The 20,986-nt window shown below is 41.8% G+C and overlaps 1 protein-coding gene and 1 long non-coding RNA gene across 5 annotated transcripts in view; one reads left to right on the forward strand and one right to left on the reverse strand.

Annotated features, from left to right (window-relative positions):
- Positions 1-20,986, forward strand: part of crtc3 (CREB regulated transcription coactivator 3) — a 146,144-nt gene that overhangs the window by 78,828 nt on the left and 46,330 nt on the right. For 2 of the 4 annotated variants that reach the window (XM_049602966.1, XM_049602982.1), the window contains 3 exons: positions 4,418-4,521; positions 19,485-19,535; positions 19,633-19,718. In XM_049602966.1, coding sequence (XP_049458923.1) covers positions 4,418-4,521; positions 19,485-19,535; positions 19,633-19,718 — 241 coding nt within the window. The remainder of the gene's footprint in view (positions 1-4,417; positions 4,522-19,484; positions 19,536-19,632; positions 19,719-20,986) is intronic. The other 2 variants (XM_049602973.1, XM_049602990.1) reach the window with 1 other exon arrangement.
- On the reverse strand, positions 7,478-12,321 carry LOC125905645 (uncharacterized). Its single transcript, XR_007451673.1, has 2 exons — positions 7,851-12,321; positions 7,478-7,713 (listed from the first exon to the last, which is right to left on the reverse strand). It is a non-coding gene; the product is annotated as an uncharacterized LOC125905645 (long non-coding RNA).

Raw genomic sequence — 20,986 nt, forward strand, 5'->3', positions numbered from 1 at the left:
ATTCAGCGTGGACTGGTGGTGCATCGTAAATCTGGTTGAAGAATTGTTAGACCACATTCTGATCGGCATCCAAGCACCTGCAGCCATTGATTCATCACTTTAAAATGTATATCCTGTGAGAAAATATTAGATTTTGTAAAAGCATACATCAATGCACTCAATGCTTGCAGTTACCTGGCTCTGTGGGGCTGGCTCTGTGGGACTGGCTCTAGGCTGAGTGATGGCTGAACACTGCTGACGCCTCCTTCTGTTTTTGAAACTAACAAACCAAAGCATATCTAAGAATTTCATCAATTAAACATTATGAAAAAGAAATAGATTAATCCTGCAGCTGTGTCATTATTTAAATACTAGTAGCCTAGATGATTAAATGTTTATTGTCCAGCTCGGACACACGTCTGTGTCTCTTCCACCGCCCGTTATACCTGAAATGGAAGCAGACGCGATATCGCAGCCACATGCTCCTCGGTCTGGGTCATTTATAAGCTTTATATTAATATTATAATTAATATTACATAAAATATAGGCAAATATTATTAGTATATGTAGGCTTTAGGTCAATGCATGTCATAGATGTTTAAATAAGCCTAAATATTTAAATTTCAGCTAGAGTTTGACTGTCCACTGCAACGCTTTTGACCACAGCAGTGATTTCTTTCTGTACTGCATTTTTCTGACCTCCTTTGGTGCCACTTTTCAGGCTGCCAAATAGAACCAGTTGATAAAATTGGACTGGGGACATCAGCATTTCCATTTCCAGCTCAGTTAAGTTTCTCTTCTTGGCCGTGTTACGCGTCTTCATGTCATAAACTCTAGGGGCGAGGCCTCTAGACCATAGACTGTATATAAGGTTGACCACCACTGTGCAGACGTGAAGCTAAAATATCCTGGATATGGTTGCTGCCATCTTGCTCTGGTGATGTCATTCAGAGCCAGATTCTGAGCAGGTGCAATCTCTGTGGTATTAAGTCTCCTGTCCATATACCAATCCAACCAATCACAAGCAGCACCACTGAATGCAAGCTCACCATCCGGCACACACAGCTGTAAATCATGTTGTAAAATCCCTGTGGTTTGGCATTAAATTACTAAATTAAAACCAAACTTCCAAAAAAAACTGAACACTTGAACAAACAGCAGCATGATAAAAACTACCTTAAATGACAGAAACTATCTTTGGGGAAACTTTATTTCATGTGTGCTTTGAGTTTTTAGTCTGGCCCATGTCCCATCCACTAACATAGAGAGGGCAGGCCTTATGACCAATGCTGCAACCAGCCAATAGGGGACAATCAAGATGTTTAGACTTCAGTTTACGGGAGCTGTCATGTTACGTCATGTCGTCTATGGTCTAGACCAAGAATATATTGGGGTGGGAAATTTAAATACCTCCAGGGTCTCCAAATCTGAAGCCATGGATCTCTGCCGGAAAATGGTCTATTGCCATTTGGGTTGGGAGAGAGTTACTGCCCCAAGTGAAGGACTTCAAGTATCTCGGGTCTCATTTATGAGTGAGGGTAAAATGGAGCGTGAGATGGATTGGTGGTTTGGTATGGCATTCGCAGTGATGTGGGCGCTCCACCATACTATCATGGTGAAGACTGAGCTGAGCCTGGAAGGCAAAGCTGTCAATTAACTGGTCCAGCTATGTCCCAACCCTCACCAAAAGAATGAGATCGTAGATAGAAGTGGCCGAAATGAGATTCCTCTTTAGGGTAGCTGGATGCAGCCTTAGAAATAAGGTGAGGTGCTCAGACATTCAGAGGGAACTCAGAGTAGAGCCATTGCTCCTTCGCATCGAAAGGGGTCAATTGAGGTGGTTCGAGCATCTGATCAGAATGCCTCCTGGGCGCCTCCCGTTATAGGTGTTCCAGGCATGTCCAACTGGTGGGAGGCCCCGGGATCCAGAATACGCTGGAGGGATCAAATAACTCATCTTGCCTAGGAACACCTCGGGATCCTCCAGGAGGAGCTGGAAAGCATTGCTGTTGAGAGGGATGTCTGGAGTATTATGCTGCTGACCCGCAACCCGGCCTCATATAAGCAGTTGAAATCAGATGGATGGATATTTAAATAACGATTCTTTTCAGCTGCCACATGTATCAGTACCCGATCGTTCTTATACCGTGATCAGCAAGATAAGAACATTTCATGAATCACACATTAACTCCATCCTTCGATCATCTCTGTGCTTGGATCTGTTCAAGTTTCTACATAAGACTGACAAATGAGGACCATTGAATTGAAATTTGATTTGTATAAAACATACAGTGCCCTCCAAAAGTATTGGTACAGTGAGTCCAATTCCTTTACTTTTGTTGTAGACTGAAAACATTTGGTTTTGACATCAAAAGATGAATATGAGACAAGAGATCAACATTTCAACTTTTATTTCCAGGTATTTACATCTGGATCTGATACACAACTTAGAAGATAGCATTATTTGTAATGGAACACAAAATTTTTAGGTGAGCAAAAGTATTGGAACATATAAAAAATAGATTAAAGTGAATGAGACTTAATATTTAGTTGCAAATCCTTTGCTTTCAATAACTGCATCAAGCCTGTGACCCATTGACATCACCAAACTTTTGCATTCTTCTTTTGTGATGCTTTTCCAGGCTTTCACCGCAGCCTCTTTCAGTTGTTGTTTGTTTTGGGGGGTTACTCCCTTCAGTCTCCTCTTCAGCAGGTAAAATGCATGCTCTATTGGGTTTAAGTCTGGAGACTGACTTGGCCAGTCTAAAACCTTCCACTTCTTGCCCCTGATGAACTCTTTTGGCACTGTTTTGGCAGTGTGTTTTGGGTCGTTATCTTGCTGCATGATGAAGGATCTCCCAATCAGTTTGGTTGCATCTTTCTTTAAATCAGCAGACAAAATGTTTCTGTAGACTTCTGAGTTCATTTTGGTGCTGCCATCATGTGTTACATCATCAATGAAGATGAAAGAGCCCGTCCCAGAAGAAGCCATGCAAGCCCAACCCATGACATTACCTCCACCGTGTTTCACAGATGAGCTTGTATGTTTGGGATCATGAGCAGATCCTTTCTTTCTCCAAACTTTCGCCTTTCCGTCACTTTGGAAAAAGTTAATCTTTGTCTCATCAGTCCATAAAACTTTTCCCAGAATTTTTGAGGCTCATCTCTGTACCTTTTGGCAAATTCCAGCCTGGCCTTCCTATTCTTCTTGCTAATGAGTGGTTTGCATCTTCTGGTGTAGCCTCTGTACTTTTGTTCATGAAGTCTTCTGCGAACAGTAGATTGTGATACCTTCACTCCTGCCCTCTGGAGGTTGTTGCTGATGTCACTAACAGTTGTTTTAGGGTCTTTCTTTACAGCTCTCACAATGTTTGTGTCATCAACTGCTGATGTTTTCCTTGGTCTACCTGTTCGACGTCTGTTGCTTAGTACACAGTGGTTTCTTTCTTCTTCAGGACATTCCAAATGGTTGTACTGGCTATGGCCAATGTTTGTGCAATGGCTCTGATTGATTGTCCATCTTCTCTCAGATTCACAATTGCTTCTTTTTCACCCATAGACAGCTCTCTGGTTTTCAAGTTGGTTCCACCTCTAAATGCAGTCTGCACAAGCAAAAATCTATCATACCAAATCTGAAACTGAGCTCAGACATTCAGTGCTATTTATTGTTTGAATAATCAGTGTAATTGGGAGACACCTGGGCAACAAAACACACCTGTCAGTGACATGTTCCAATACTTTTGCTCTCATGAAAAATGGGTGGGTTCAAACAAAAGGTGTTATCTTCTAAGTTGTGTATCAGATCCAGATGTAAATACCAGGAAATAAAAGCTGAAATGTTGATCTCTTGTCCCATATTCATCTTTTGATGTCAAACCCAAATATTTTCAATCTACAACAAAAATAAAGAAATTGGCCTCACTGTTCCAATACTTTTGGAGGGCACTGTATTGACAGACTATTAAACACAATATTTGACATGTCATTACTGAAACAACTAGTGGTAAAATTCCAGGTAAAAGCTGTGAGAGCATTTTTTTTCCTGAACCTTTATAAGAGATAATTGATCTACGTTCCATGTTGGGAGGTTTTACAAATACTGCACAGTTGTCGGGTTCCCTATATTTCCCTCTATCAATGCAATTGGGAATAATAAACAACAGCATGTTTTCTGTGAGGTGCTTTAACGTTAACAGTATTTCATCATTGAGCCAAAAAGTGTTTTCCTGTCAGAATGATGGCCATTTAGTCCAGTGCTGTGAGGATGTTTATGAGGTAGGTCAGTGTGAGGCTGCAGATGAATGCAGCTTGTGTGGAGGCAGAGCAGAAAGCAGAATGACTCACTGACATTACAGCCCTGAGAAATCCTCTGCCTTTGTCCAAGGTGCTGGAACACCAGCATAATTTTCCTCTTCCTCCTCCTCTTCGTCCCACACAGAACCAACTCAGACTCTGCTCTTCACACAAGTACCATGAACCCAAACCCTCAGGATCCCTTTGGTATGAACCAGCAGATGGGTCGAGGTCCCCCCCAACGAAATGGTGAGAGTAACACACACAACCAGAACACGAGATACTCCCCTTCAAAGAGATCACTTTATCTATTTGTGTGTATGCTTGATTAGGATTAAATATGTTGTCATCCATGTCTTGCTAGAGATGGTCTTGTTTTTATGTGTCCTCAACTCTTCACCAGTTTATAGGGGCTTGTGCCTCAACTCCATCATCTTGACATCATTTGACCCATTCTGGCTTTTTAGAATTCATCAGAGATTTTTTTTTACATTTTACTCACTATTGTAACTGTACATTTTAAAATCTCTTTTGTAGACCTTTTAACCAATGATATACATGATATTAGAAATGCACCAATTTTGAAATTCTAGGCCAATACTGATGTTTTTATATTGATGCTGTTTATTTTGTTTTTGTCATTGTCTATTCCCCCCCTTGTGCCAGGGAAACTAATAAATCTACACTTTAAAAAAATGACTGAACTATTTTACAGTATCCTGATTAAGCCCTTTATTACCCCACCGTTGAATGAGCACAGACTTAATCATAGAGATTTATGAAAACAACTTTTAATATAAGCTTTCACATGGAAATTTGTCCCACTCTAATATCTGTTTTATATTGTTGTGAAACATCAACAAATTTCTATTATCATAGTTATAGTTTCCTTCACCAAGTACTAATTTCTACTGAATAGAGCTTGAAAACATCACAGTGTAACTCTTAACTAGCTCTCCTCCTGCTGATTTCAACACAGGTTTGTTTTTTCACAATGAAGCGTTATCAGGGAGACAATAGGCTGTAACCTCTGATGCAACGATTGTGAGTTTACTGCATTCTTATGTCTCAAGGAACATCTCTGTTCATCCCAAAGACATATTTAATTGCTGCCAGGAGGACTGGACGTCAGTTGTTTGTAGCTCTCTCATTACACAACACCGAGATCACAGAGCCCGTCTGCCAAAAAATCACTGTATTCTCCTTGTACCTGCTCATTCATTCAAGTTTTTGACTGTTAGTTTTAGAGCCCTGCTTTTTAGCCTGCGACACAACCGAAAAACATCAGCCACTGCCATTGTTGAATATCATCCTATTTGCTGATAGGTTGATGGCAGTCAACAAGGCAAGTATTGGCTGATAGTGATGTTCAGCTGATAAATGGGTGCATCCCTATGAATTTCTAATTGGACTTGATTTGGGTAAAGTGCAGCATGTGCTGCTGACCTGATGTGACATAAAGCTGTGTTGTTTCATAGAGTAAGTGTGAAAGATCCTGAGGAGTAGAGCTGACAGGATCTATTAACAAATGAAAGGCAGGTGGAATATTCACAGTATGACATGCACACCTCCAACAAGGGCAGGAAGCAGACTAGAGATTCTAATAAAGATCCACTTGTCTATTTAGACATCACCTCAAACACTGACTCGGTGCATTATACTTTGTGGAAGAGGTGCAGCTTTGTAAGAGAAGAGCTCCATGTGATTGAAGCACAGAGTCAACATGTTTTTAACTGGACACCCTCGTAGTCACATGCAGTGTGAAGGCTGCTCCTTTGCTGGGCCCATGTTGTAGTAACAGTGCTAGTGCATGGTGTTTGTTTCTGTTCTGCTGGTCATTTATTAACAGAGAACACAGTCCATCCATCCAGCTGCTTTTCAGTCTTGTAAGCCACTCTGGGCTCAGTTACACAAATCGCCATCAGGCCTTTGTTGGTTTAAAATGTTCTGTTTCTGCTTTTGTAGTTGAATTGTTATTGGTCCAAGAAAAAAAATAAGATCCAAGTCCAAGAAATTGTCCTCCTCCCTCACTATGCCTCTCTCCTGAGCTTTTCCATCGGAGTGTCCAGTGTGTTTTTGACAGCATTTGTCTGATCTCAGCACTGATAAAGTATTAAGTGGATGAGAGAAGTGCTCCTGCAGTGGAGTACTTCTCACTGTGTTTAGCCAACAAGTTAAAAACAGGATATTGCTATAGGACCTGGGCCAAGAATGAGTCTTGCATACAAACAGAATAAACACAGAGTGTTATACATTTTTTAAACCAAAAATGTTGGGAACAATACTGGACATCACACAGAGGCATCAAAAATGTAGGAAATCTACTAGGCGGGGATACTATTTGTTGGAAATATATATAGAACAATACTATGTTTAACACGGCAGCACCATTTGTTGGGACTTAAGCCTTAACACTTAACAATTAGATTTTAAGTTCAAAGCAGTTGGGTTCAGTAATTTATTCATTCACATGTCCTTGTATGTTTTATTCATTTGATCGAGACCTACAAGATGTCAGCATGGTACAGCTTATGTACATTAGTTTTATTCCAAATTACAGTCATTACAGTTGGAAAAAAACTGTGTTTGTATAGTTTTCTAATTCATTGCATTTTAAATAAACCCACTGGCCCTCATTTATCAAATGAACGTACGCCAGAATAGAGTGTGTACGCTCATTTCCACGCCAACTTCGGCATTTATCAATTTGGATGTGAGCATAGGGTACAATCAAATCTCAGGCCAGGTCTCAGCTCGTGTACGCAAGTTTTAAATCGGTGTGGACTTGCAGTGTAGTGTGTGGCTGTGTCGGATGATTGTTATTAGATCATACTAATGCAGTGTTGATGTTAATAATAATAATAATGATAAAGCATATACAGCCACATATTCACTTAAAAATATGTAGCCTATGTTGTAAGATTAATTCCCCTTTCATTTTGAGACAGCCTACTTGTCAGACCAGACTACAGGTGACATAGGCCTAATTACAAGCAATTTAATTAATTTAAAGCGATGGCTAACCATTTGAGGCCCCAGCGCAGCCAGACGAGCCCATGCCTGGAGAGCCCTGTCTGGCACAGCCCCACCTGAGAGCTGTAAGGAGGAGACAGGACATCATTCAGCGCTTCTAAAATGTAAAGTATGAAATACTTATGTCCAACAAGTAAACTATTCAGTACAAGAAAAACACTGCACAACAATGAGTGATTTATTTTATTTATTTGATACTCTTTTGAGGTTTTCATTCATCTCTTTTAATGTCTCATTTATTGCTACCTGACACTGATTTATTTCTGCCATCGACCAACAGATTTTTGCCTGTTTTTCCAGGACTTCTGTAGTCAGGATCCAGGGTCATGGTGGTGGACCAGCGTGGGGGGCGGAGGACACAGGCGCTTTGTGCAGCTGAGGGCCCAACACTGGTACCTGGCTCTTCGTCTGAGAAAAATGAAAAAAAAAAAAGTGTTATTTTGTGAAATTCTACATCTCAAGGAGCTATCCTAATAAATTGAAAACAGTCAAATAAACTCTGCAGATGTGTATTTCTTATGAATGGGGCACATTTTAATATTTACCATTATCTAGCTTAGCCACAGGTGGCGCATCAGTGTCTCCTCCGCCACTTATGCCTGAATTCGAAGGAGACCAAATAAGCGCTGCCACTCGCTCCTCAATCTGGGTCAGTGCCAGGCTGGGGTCCGGCTGGCCTCCTCCAGTCTGGGTGCTGCTGCGCTTAAGGGCAGCAACACGTCTTTTGGTGGCGATTTTCAGATCTGACCAGTTTTTCTTGACCTAATTGTAAAGGTAAAATTGCAATAAGCTTTTATATATTTTATATGACTTGTGCAATATCACGGCTGTACAAATTAAATATTCAAACCTCAGCTGGAGTTCCCTTGTCAACCCCAACGCTGTTGACTGCAGCAGTGATTTCTTTCCACACTGCTGCCTTCTGACTTCCTTTGAAGCCACTTTTTAGGCTTCCAGACAGAGCTAATTTGTTTCTCTGGACTTCTGACGTTATGGTCTCGATTTTGTCGTCTGAGAAGTTTCTCTTCTTGCTCGATTTCTGCATCTCTGTGTTGTCAACTCTAGCGGCAAGCCCTCTAAAGCGTGAATATATAGGGGCGTGGTATTCAAATTACGATTGTTTTCAGCCACCACATTTATCAACATCCGATTATTTGTACGCCGTGATTGACGCGATATGAACGTTTCATGAATCACACGTGCAACCTGGCATAAGGTGACTTCTCCTTCTGGATCTGCACCTGTTTCTACGCTGTTTGATAAATGAGGACCACTGTGATTAAACAGTGCTGAGTGCATTTTTTCAGTAACTACAGAATGCTCTTGTCTGGTTTATTTCAGATTTACTGTATGCCTCATAATGAATCTAATAGAACACTTGGTTGAATTTGTGTTTTTCAGTGTCAAATGCTCAAGGACGGCAACATTTGTGCTATCGTCTATGTTGCTGATTAAAGCTAGTAATTAATTACAAATTCGAGCAAAGCCATCAATGTGTTCATATATTGCACAATGAAAAGAGGTAGTTGAATTTCCAATGTAACATACTGTAAGTTAAGTAACAAGTATAAAATAGTACTGTACATATAATAATATAAGATAAGAGATAAGATAAGATACACCTTCATTGATCCCACAATTGAGAAATTCCAGTCTTACAGCAGTCACGGGGAAAGAGTCAGATTGAAGATTTCAAAATTTAAAAACTTAAAAAACTAGGCATGCAAAAAAAAAAAAAAAAGGTACAAAAAAATACAAGAGACAGCAATAAATAATAATAATAATAATAATAATAATGAGCAGTGGATAAAAAGTGAGCAGTGGATTAAAGTGAATTCAAATAAACACAAGAAGTTTGTGCTCTAAAAAAAATAAAAATAAAATAAATAAATAAATAAAAAAAAAGGGGATCAGCACTCAGTGAATAAACTCCTAAGCCCTACGACAAGCTGGACTTCATCCGACTGACTCAACTGACTTCTTAGGAAGTACTGATCAATGCGGCTACTCTGCCCTTTCTTTGCCACACACTTTTTCTTTCCCTGATGAGTTCTGAGGCCTTTCACTGATGTTACTTTCTGCCAGCCGCAAGGACAAACCTGAAGCATCTTGTTCTCAACTGTGCTACTTTTATCCTCTACAGATGCGCTCACCTTGCCCTGAGTGCTGCTAATTCTAGCACTGGTGGATAGGTCCGTGCCCCTATCCTTCACTGAGTCACAGATCCAAGTCATAGTCGTGTCTGTTCCAATGTCTGTTACCGTGTAATCCACCTGTGAGCCATCTTCCACCCCTGCTCTCGCTGACTCTTGGGGTATTTTTCCTATGTTGTAGCTAATTTTTGGTTGTAGTAAGGCTGCTAGGCCTCACCACTGCTACCATGGGTTGCTAACCCATGCCAGCACTATTGGGGTCTTTTCCCTCCTGTCAGCTGTCTTTCCAAGCGGTCACATGGTCTTTCCCTTGTTGTCAGCTGCCCTGTTCACAGCAGTCACTAGCTGGGCTAGTTCTGAATTCAAATAAACACAAGAAGTTTGTGCTCTAAAAATAAATAAATAAATAAATAAATAAATAAAAGGGATCAGCACTCAGTGAATAACCTCCTAAGCCCTACGACAAGCTATTATGGCAAGGCTTAACTATACAGACCAGTGAGCAGTGATAACAAACATGTCTTTGGGGTCATCGGGTGGGAACCTCCTTTCACCGGTGTTTCGTCTAGTTGGTCCCACGACACCTCCAGGAGGCTAGACAGTGATCTCTGGCGTCCCAGAGACACTCCCCTAATGCCAGGTCTCACTGCTCCCCACACTAACCGAACAACCTCCTTTACCTTACCTATACTACCACAGAGGAGGTAGACCCAGGGAAGGAAGCCTTGTTGGGCTATCACACTCCCCCGCCGGGTTAGGCTGTACAGTCTACCTCCCCAAGACGAGCCCTCACAACAATGACACCTCCAGGAGGCTAGACAGTGATCTCAGCCCAAACAGCACTGCCACCTTCAACCAAACCCAGGCTCCGTTTATGCGAGCTCCAGGCAGAAGCAATGCTGATACTACCTTTACTAGCACATTCACCATACTCTATTTCACACGCTACATAGCATAACTACAATGTAAGCTAAAGTTAAAGGAGATAAATGAACTCACAGGATCAGCAAACACACTCACTTTGCAGCATGGTCTCAAGCAAAATGGATTCAGATAGGCCACTCCCACACTTAAATAACCTTCCTCTTCCTGGATTTCCTCCTTACTTACGCATGGCTTTCTCAGCCCAAACAGCACTGCCATCTTCAACCAAACCCAGGCTCCATACATGCGAGCTCCAGGCAGAAGCAATGCTGATACTAGCTTTCCTGTCACATTCACCACACTCTATTTCACACACTACATAGCATAACTACAATATAAGCTAAAGTTAAAGGAGCTAACTGGACTTACAGGATCAGCAAGCACACTCACCTTGCCGCATGGCCTCAAACAAAATGGATTCCAATAGGCCACTCCCACACTTAAATACTTCCTCTTCCTGGATTTCTCCTGACAGGAAGTGGATCTCTCCACCTGATCTCAAGGAGTTATGTGCCCTGCTTAGTAGTTCCCCCTGCTGGCCCCCAGCTGACATTATGGTGTCCCTAAAGTGTCCATGGTGCAGTTTTTTTGTGAGCAGTGCTGGTTATGTAGCCTGACAGCAGCAGACAGGAAGGACCTGCGATAGCGTTCCTTCACGCACTTTGGGTGAAATCAGTCTATCACTGAAGTAGCTCTCCAGAGCTTTTATCTCCTCCTGCAGAGGATGGAAGTCTTTAGTCCTCAGAGATGACAGCTTGGCTGTCATCCTCCTTTCTCCCACCACCTGCACAGAGTCCAGAGAGCATCCCAGGACAGAGCTGGCCTTCTTGATCAGCTTGTCCAGTCTCTTCCTACCTGCAACCGAGACGCTGCTGCCCCAGCAGACCACTCCGTAGAAGATGGCTGATGCCACCACACTGTCAAGGAAGGTCTTCAGGAGCACCCCCTGCACTCCAAAAGACCTGAGCCGCCTCAGCAGGTAGAGTCTGCTTTGGCCTTTCCTGCACAGTGCTGTTATGTGATTAGTCCAGTTTATTGTTAAGACGAACACCCAGGTACTTACAAGATGTCACCATCTCAATGTCCTTTCCCTGGATGTTCACCAGTGTTGGGGGGAGGAGTCTGCACCTGTGGAAATCCACCACCAGCCCACAAGTCCAAATGTAGTGTATAGCTTACAGCATGGAGCAGTCTCCACTCAGTCAAGTCCACATCCTAGTACGGGCGAAGGAATAAAAGCTGCTTTTACAATTTAAGAGGACCTATTATGCTTTTTGGGGTTCCCCCTTCTTTAGTGTGTTATATAATATTTTTCTACCTCTATAATGTCTGCTGAGTGAAAAAAAAAAAAAAAAAAAAAAAAAGTCCAGGCTAAAGGGAGCTCTCTCTCCCCACAGACACAGAGCTCCTCAGCTGCCTGAAACGGCTCACTCTACTTCTTCCCTTTACTTCTGTGAATTTATTGGCTCACAATGTAACACATTAGCTATGCACACAGCACCTGCCTGCAGACTACTGAGCCACACCCACAAACAAACCTGCTTCAAGCAGAGCCAGAGCAGAGGCTGCAGAGAGTTTGAACTGTTGAGGAGCTGCCAAAAATTGCCCTTGTTTGGACTGCACAAGGAAGAAGGAACAAAGAAGAAGTGGTTGGAATTTATTAGAGATACAATTCCTCCACAATACAACCATGACACCTTATTGTGTTCCCTCTATTTTCCTGAGGACTGCTTCACAAACTGACAACAGTTTACAGCTGGATTTTCACAGTGGTTACTGCTGAAAGATGAGGCAGTTCCCACTCTGTTGGGCAAATCTGGCGACCTGTAAGTATGCTTTATGAGTTGTGAATTTGTTGTGTAAAAAAACTAGGAAGCTGCTACCGAGCGTTTAAGTGTGGAGTAGATGGCTGTAGGAGCTAACGTTACATGTAATTTTTAGCTCTGCATTGAATCGACGCATAGGTTACGACGTAGGCTCCATGTCGATTTGGAGTCTAAGTCGTAACCTATGCTGTAACCTAACATGCACCTCCCCAGAACTGTAACTACGCATCACAGTGACGCAGACCTCTTGTCTGTCGCTGTATACTGACACCATTTCCCTCAGGGGAAACGGAGTTTGTATTTACTTTTAGAAGAAACAATAAATTGTGAAGACAGTAAGGCCTCCACTAAAATAGCATTTTAAGTCTTGTGTGTGATTTATCCTTCAGGGATTTATCCAGGTTTCATTTGAGAAGAGGGTAAGATCGCCGGCTGCTAGGCTAATCAATACAATGTAAAATGCCATAGGCTTGTGTTAATAACATTAGCATGTTGTATTTGTTTAAAAAACGTGTTTAGTACAGGACCGTTGTTTTGTCAGTGAACATTGTGAGTTGTTATGGAGCCAAACTGTGTGCCGTTACCTTTGTTAAATGCTGCCGTTGTCCCTGGTTTTATAAAGGAAAAGGAAAAGATCGCTAGTTGCTAGGCTAATTTATACAATGTAAAATGCCATAGGCTTATGCTAATAAGGTTAGCATGTTGTATTTGTGGGGAAAATGTGTCCAGATTAACACAAATGTTCATCTGTGAATGCTGCGAGTTGTAGTGAAGCCAATTGGTGTACTTGTTTTTCAGATTGTCTCTATTAAGCCATAATTAATGTGTGTTTTGGGTGTGTTTTGAATCAACTAAACTGAACAGCACTTTACAGAAACCTCTGCAGCCGACTAGTGTTTTGGAGTTGTAACTGCAGAGTGACACAGATACACCACCGCACAAGTAAAAATGCTCACAACGGCAAAGGCGACGTGTGTAGGCTACACACGTAGGGTCTCCGCACAACCATAAATCCCCTTTTAGGCTGTACACCCAGTGCTTAGCTGTAGGCCTCGGCTGACTGGCTAACCAAAGCTATTGTTTTAAAATGCTTTGCTACTCAGCTTACAGTAAGTTACACTGCTAGCTGGGTGCTCTCAGTAAGATGAATGTAACAACTGAATTGTGGAGAAACTAACAGAGCTAAGATGTACAACATGCCCATATTGACAAAAGTTTCAACATTTGTGCGATGCCTGATCTAAGCAGCTAGCTGCCACTAGCTCGAGCAGTTAGCTGACAGCAGGGGAACTGCCCATTGGTCCGACAGCCCATTGTTCCGACCATATTAAACCCATTGTTCCGAAGTCCCATTGTTCCGAAATCATCATGATGCCCTGTGGTTAAGGTCTGGTTAGGTTTAGGCACAAAAACCACTTGGTTAGGGTCAGGAAAAGATCATGGTGTGGGTTAAAATGAAAAAGAAAGTGAAAACACATAAGCTGTGAGCCTGCTTTGCCTCAAGCCTTTCCCAGCTGACCCAGGGCCGGTCACGGCCCACCATCAAGGTAGAAATACGCCCGCCAGGAGCCGTTCAGCACCGCAGACAGTTGAACTAATGGGATGTCAGACCAGTGGGCTGTCGGACCAATGACATGGACCCGACAGCACAGCAGCAGTCAGGCCTGGGATCGAGTTAAGACCTGCATTTATTTGTCAAAATGTGTGGCTGCACGGGTTTGATTATGAATCAGCTTTTAATATACGTTTTATGGAAAATGTACAACGTGGTTTTTTTTTACTTGGAGCTCTGTTACATGGAGGCCGTTCACAGTATTGTTGAGTTACATAGCTGGGGAGGAATATATGTTATGAAGGGAGTGTGTGTCTCTGTCTCTACATACATTTGAATACGTTTGTTTGGTCTGCTAATTTTACAGGGGACAACACCGTTCAGCACTTTAGATGTTGACTGTTTTCACTTGGTGCAATATCAGTTTAAGTTACTTAATTTTTCCATTGTCTTTTAGAGTACATCACAGCAGGGCCCTGGTGACCAACACCTCTCCACTATAGCCAGATTCCAGGATGTAGGATGTAGGATGCCAAATGGACCCTCCACAAACCTTCGCAGTTGGCACACACAGTCTGTGGCATCTCAGAAGATGGTAGTGATCAGCACACAGCTGTACAGGGTTACTCTGAGGGAGTAGCCCAAGAAACAAAGGTATGTAACACAGAAATTATGTGTTTTTGTGTTTGAGATACAGTACCTGAAACACAGTACAAGTCAACCTCAACTTAGGTTGACTTGGGTGAGATAGAGGGAGAAACATAAAAAGAGCTAGTAGACCCTTATGACTCAACATGTAACCCTGGCGACTCTGTTATTACAGAGATATCTGCGATTCCATAAGTTTCATATTTTTTGTATAGCTGTTAGCAGAGTTTTTAAAAAATGTTGGAAAAGTAAAGCAACGTATTCTTTTAGTTTAGTTTTACCCTAAGCAAAGGCTGTAAAAACAGACTCTACATACAGTAATTTGTAAATAATTGTATTTTTATTACCAACATAGGGTAAAATATATGAAATAGCTGTGGCAAAACTTGAAATATATACAAGAAAGGTGGATTCAGGGAAGCACTAAATTTCAAATAAATACTTAAATGCAAAATTTTACAGACTGTAGATGACCTGATGAAGCACATCTTTGTGGAGGTGTTTGAGAACCCAGTGCCATTTGCAGAGGAGATGAAGAAAATCCCCATCCCAAAGGACCTGGCATCCCATGCACTTCTCTCACTTCAGCCAAGGGGCAGCTATAAACCAGCGCAGTGACCAGCAGGATCAGGTTTCTTCTGGCATATCCGGAGTACAACACAGGATGGGATGGACACCTAAATGGAAAGAATTGGACACTATTAGTAGGGTTGGGTACCGAAAGTCAGTGCTTATATGGAACCGGTACCTATACAACCGATACCTACCGGACCGAAACAAAACGCATTACGGTGCCTCCATTCGGTGCTTTTTTTTTAATGCTGTGTCTCCCTCTATTGTACGCTACACGTAACAGAATCATTCATTCATTCATTCATTCGTTAATTTGTTGAGTGTATATTATTATTTAAAGGCACGCTAAGCACCATTGGGCGTCACTTCTGTTTACGTTCAACAATGTTATCAAACACAACGGAGCTAGCTTTTAAAACTGTTAATAGATTTCATATACCTATTTATTTCTAGGTATTTCTAATTTGCCTCAGCAATAAATAAATAAAAACATTGTTTTTATTATAATTTAAAACTGTTATACAAAATTCCCACACACTTGTGAAAGGTGGCCCATTTGTGCCTCTTTTCAACTTCCATAAAAAAACTCATATTTTGAGGTATCAGTTCAGGCACCGTTTAAGCTCCAGTACCGTTTTAAAAGTATTGGTTCAGCACCGGTATCGGAAAAAACCCAAATGATGCCCAACCCTAACTATTAGTATTGCAGATAAAATGCTGTTGTGTTTATATTTATGTATCTGTTTATTGCATATTATTTACTAAGTTTTTTGTAGTTTTAATTTTTTATATTTGCTAATATTTTATTTATTTATTTAAAAATAAAATTCTTTTGACAATAGACTTGTTTGTCATTTCTTTAATAGTGGGTTTTTTGGTATAATGAAACCTTAGTGTTCAGAAATGAGTTTACACAGTTGTATCTCATTACATGTCATAAAAACTCACTCTTCTTCAGTTCTAAAACTTGTGTGATGTGAATGGAGAATGTGTTAGTAGCAAAATTTATAATAAATTTGTTAATCATAAGTGCTAATATCATAGGCAACTGGACTTGCTTGCGTTTGTTGGAGATGTTTCGCCTCTCATCCAAGAAGCTTCTTCAGTTCTAAATGACTGGTACGAAGTTGCAGGCTTTAAACCCTGTGTGGGTGGGAACCCTTGCAGAGTCGTAGGGGTCACATGAGCTCTTAGTTTCAGAGTCGTTAAGGTCACAATGTGAGTCGTTGACCCACCTGGCCACCATGTGAGTCGTTAAGGTCACAATGTGAGTCTTTGCCCCACCTGTCCACCATATGAGTCGTTAGGGTCAGGTGGGACCAGGGGTGAATGGGTGTGAAGTCGTCTGGGGAGGGATCCCAAGACTGCATTGTAGGTGGGGGATAAGTAGTGTAATGACCCAAAACACATCTAGTAGATGACAACTGCCTTGCTGAGGAAGCTGAAGGTGAAGGTGATGGACTGGCCAAGTATGTATCCAGCCCTAAACTCACCTGTGCACCTGTGGGGCATTCTCAAGCTGAAGGTGGAGGAGCGCAAGGTGTCTTGACATCCATCTGCTCCATGATGTCATCATGGAGGAGTGGGAGAGGATTCCTGAAGTAACCTGTGAGCTCTGGTGAATTCCATGCCCAAAAGGGTTAAGGCAGTGCTAGATAATAATGGCTGGCACACAAAATATTGACACTTCAGGCACAATTTGGACATGTTCACTGTGGGGTGTACTCACTTATGTTGCCAGCTGTTTAGATATTGATGGCAGGTGTCGCAAGTTTTGAGGGAGCGTGCAATTGGCATGCTGACTGCAGGAATGTCCACCAGAGCTGTTGCCCGTGAACTGAATGTTCATTTTTCTACCATAAGCCGTCTCCAAAGGCATTTCAGACAATATGGCAGTACATCCAACCACAGACCACGTGTAACCACACCAGCCCAGGAACTCCACATCCAGCATGTTCACCTCCAAGATCGGGTGAGACCAGCCACCCAGACAGCTGCTGCAACAATTGGTTTGCATAACCAAAGAATTTCTGCACAAACTGTCAGAAACCGTCTCAGGGAGGCTCATCTGCATGCTCGTCGTCCTCATCGGGGTCTTGACCTGACTGCAGTTTGTCGTCGTAACCGACTTGAGTGGGCAAGCGCTCACATTCGATGGCGTCTGGCACGTTGGAGAGGTGTTCTCTTCACAGATGAATCCCGGTTTTCACTGTTTAGGGCAGATGGCAGACAGCGTGTGTGGCGTCGTGTGGGTGAGCGGTTTGCTGATGTCAACGTGGTGGATCGAGTGGCCCATGGTGGCAGTGGGGTTATGGTATGGGCAGGCGTATGTTATGGACAGCGAACACAGGTGCATTTTATTGATGGCATTTGAATGCACAGAGATGCCTGACGAGATCCTGAGGCCCATTGTTGTGCCATTCATCCACGACCATCAACCCATGTTGCGGCATGATAATGCACGGCCCCATGTTGCAAGGATCTGTACACAATTCTTGGAAGCTGAAAACATCCCAGTTCTTGCATGGCCAGCATACTCACCGGACATGTCACCCATTGAGCGTGTTTGGGATGCTCTGGATCGGTGTATATGACAGCGTGTTCCAGTTCCTGCCAATATCTAGCAACTTCGCACAGCCATTGAAGAGGAGTAGACCAACATTCCACAGGCCACAATCAAAAATCTGATCAACTCTATGCAAAGGAGATGTGTTGCACTGCGTGAGGCAAATGGTGGTCACGCCAGATACTGACTGGTTTTCTGACCCCCCCAAATAAAGCAAAACTGCACATTTCAGAGTGGCCTTTTATTGTAGCCAACCAAAGGCACACCTGTGCAATATTCATGCTGTCTAATCAACATCTTGATATGCCACACCTGTGAGGAGGGATGGATTATCTCAGCAAAGGAGAAGTGCTCACTAACACAGATTTAGACAGATTTGTGAACAACATTTGTGAGAAATGGTCTTTTGTGTATATAGAAAATGTTCAGCTCATGACAAATGGGAGCAAAAACAAGTGTTGCATTTATATTTTTGTTCAGTATATATATGTACATGTATATGTGTAGGCTATATATATGTGTGTGTGTGTGTGTGTGTGTGTGTGTGTCTGTATATATATATATATATATATATATATATATATATATATACACTGTATATACTGTATTTCCTCATTATCGGTGACACAGAGGAAAGTCTGCACCCCATGTATCGTCCACGGAACGACAAGACAGCACACCAACATTTTCAGAACAAAATAAAACAGGCTGCAGTGAGAGTCTCTCTCTCTCCATGGGATATTTAAATATAGGGGGTTTGCCTTCTCAGGCAAGCTCGGGGGTTTAGTTTTGCCTTAGCCCAACATTATGCAATGCTTTTTTTTTTTCTCTGAGTGAGGATTAGAATATATGCAGTTCAGATGATCCGGCCGAAATTAATGCATATAAACGCTTCAAGGTCCACTTACTACTAAAGGTTTCAGTGGGTTTTGAGTGGTGTTAAGCCCTGGCTGATTTAAGAAGCAATTAAGAATTACAGCTATGAGTCACAGTGCCAGGGTGTAAACACTTAGAGCAGAGGAGTAGCCTACAGCTAGTCTTTTTGGTGTGATCTCTTTTCTGCCAATTGTTGTCAGTGGAAAAGGAGCAGCATCAGTGGTAGAAAAAATAATCTAATGTTACCTCTATAGCTGAAAGACCTCTGATTACTATGAAGCTCCAACACTTAACACCCATACTGAATACATTGCATGGTGAAAGTGATCCAACTAGGGACATGAACCAGCCATTTTCTATCCCAGTTGTCCTGTTTCTGCTCCAGTTATGCCTCTGCGAGCAGCAGCAAGTAGACACTTTGGAGGGGGGAATGTAATGATGCCGGACTGTTGTATTGCCTCATTGTCCCATCTGCTCTTGCAGCTGAAAAGCTGCCCCTCAAAATGAAAGAGCCTCAGAGAGAATGAGAGCATGGAAGGACAAGTAATGGGTGGGCAGTAGTTCAAAGGCTAATGCAAGAGAAGCTGAGTTGAAGTCTGTGAGCTGAGGAGACTTGAAGTAGGTATCAAAAGAAACAAAAAATATTTTCCAAATAAGTAACAGAGTGCGCTGGAAGCATTGTCGCTAAACACAAGAGAACACATGCGGAATACAGAAGTTAAAGGGTGGGGTGGGGGGGGGGGGGGAGAGTTGAGAAAAACAACGGCTCTCCCTTCAGTCTTTGAACCCTCCACCCAACCTCTCTTCCTCCGGTCCTCATCTCTGTGACTGATAACATGATGCCAGATGCCCAGCTTTTGTGTTTATGAAACTACACAGTAATTTCAATGTTTATTCCAAAGGGCCTGTTCCTGTCAGAGCGACTGATTATTGTGCCAGACATGCCAGGATGAGTCAAACAGCTGGTTAATATTGAATATACTTTAATGTTCCTCTGCTTTTGTTTTTTTTTTGTTTTTTTTTTTAATTTGTTTTCCCTTCCCTGTTTGTTTCTCATCGAGGCTGGCATGCAGCTAGTGTAAATGAAGCAGAGGTGGATAGCTCTGGAAATGGTGAGTTGAACATTATCTCAGTAATGGATAGTTAATATATACGGTATTAGTTTGTGTATATAACACATTTAATTCAATTGTACCTTCGTCTTTGCAGTCTTCTCCTTCCCCACCCTGACTAACGAGGAGAATCTAATTGGTGTCAGTAAGCCCCTTCCCAAACAGCTGTGGGAGGCCAAGAAGGTGACACTGTGACACTCACTTAATACTTATGACATCAGCGTCTGCTTGATACTTTTTGTGTTGTTTGACAGATTATTATCCTAGCATTTACTTCTCTCATACCTGGATGCATTGTTGATGCTATTTTATTCACTGCTCTGTTTTATACCATCACTCACTACTCTTTATAGAGTATCAAATATACTCGATGTATCGCAGCTTGTTCCACATGCAGTGTATAAAATCACTTTTTTTCTTTAAGCCACCTGCATGACACACTTCTTCATTGCGGTTCTCTCGCGCTCTCCTCCACACACACACACACACACAAAGAAAGATTCAAAAACATGATGTGTCACACAGACACTCCTCCGCTCATTCAGATCATTTCTCCTGAGCGACAATGTGTAAGCAAGGCGAAGCACATTTCTTATCTACAGGGCTCCAGACCACTAAGGATACTATTTTGTCATATTTTGCAACCATAGAGCACTACTGCAACTTGCAAATATTATTAACTAAGGATGTCCCAATTTTTTTTGCATCGGATCCAATACCGAGTCCTTTATTTTGAAACCAAGTCCGATACAGAGTCAGATCCGATACTTTGCAAAGCATTAAGAAGGAAAAAAAAAAGAATGCTTCCAAGTTGTCCCATAAGGTTTGTTTTTTATTTAAATAGTATCCAAAAAGCTTATCGGTGGTTCAGCAGCACAAAATGTAAACAAATTCAATATCTTCTTCTTGTCTTCCACAAACAAAATAGGCCGATATCTTTTGTAGCAGTTTGACACATGAAACAAATATATTTCTTTTACTCAGTCAAACCCCACAAAGAAATCATAAAACCCATAAAACAGGACCCTTAACACCAAAATTAAATTGTTTTTACCTGGTTTCTGTAGAACAAAAGAATTATACTCAATTTTCAAAAATACAAATACAACTGTAATCACTTTCAAGAAAGTATATATTTTTTTGTTCAATCCAGTTCAAACAAAAAACTCCACTCTGGGATTTCCAAATAACATATCACAGTTCAATTCAGTTCAATCCACACAGTTTGCTAAACAAAAGAAAACTCCACCCCAGGTTTTCTCGTAAACAAGGAAGTAAAGAAAATCCACTGTTCGCTCTGACTCAGTTCAGTTTCAAAACAGTAAATCAACTGACCCGAAGGTTCCAAGTAAGGAATAATGAAACAAAAAGTAACCCCCGGCTTTTGCCAACTCACGGGACCGTGGGTGAATGCCATAATGCTTGATATCCGTGGCGGGGAATCTGAGGTG

This window comes from Epinephelus fuscoguttatus, linkage group LG2 (assembly GCF_011397635.1).
Source record: "Epinephelus fuscoguttatus linkage group LG2, E.fuscoguttatus.final_Chr_v1".
In the NCBI taxonomy this organism is placed as follows: domain Eukaryota; kingdom Metazoa; phylum Chordata; class Actinopteri; order Perciformes; family Serranidae; genus Epinephelus; species Epinephelus fuscoguttatus.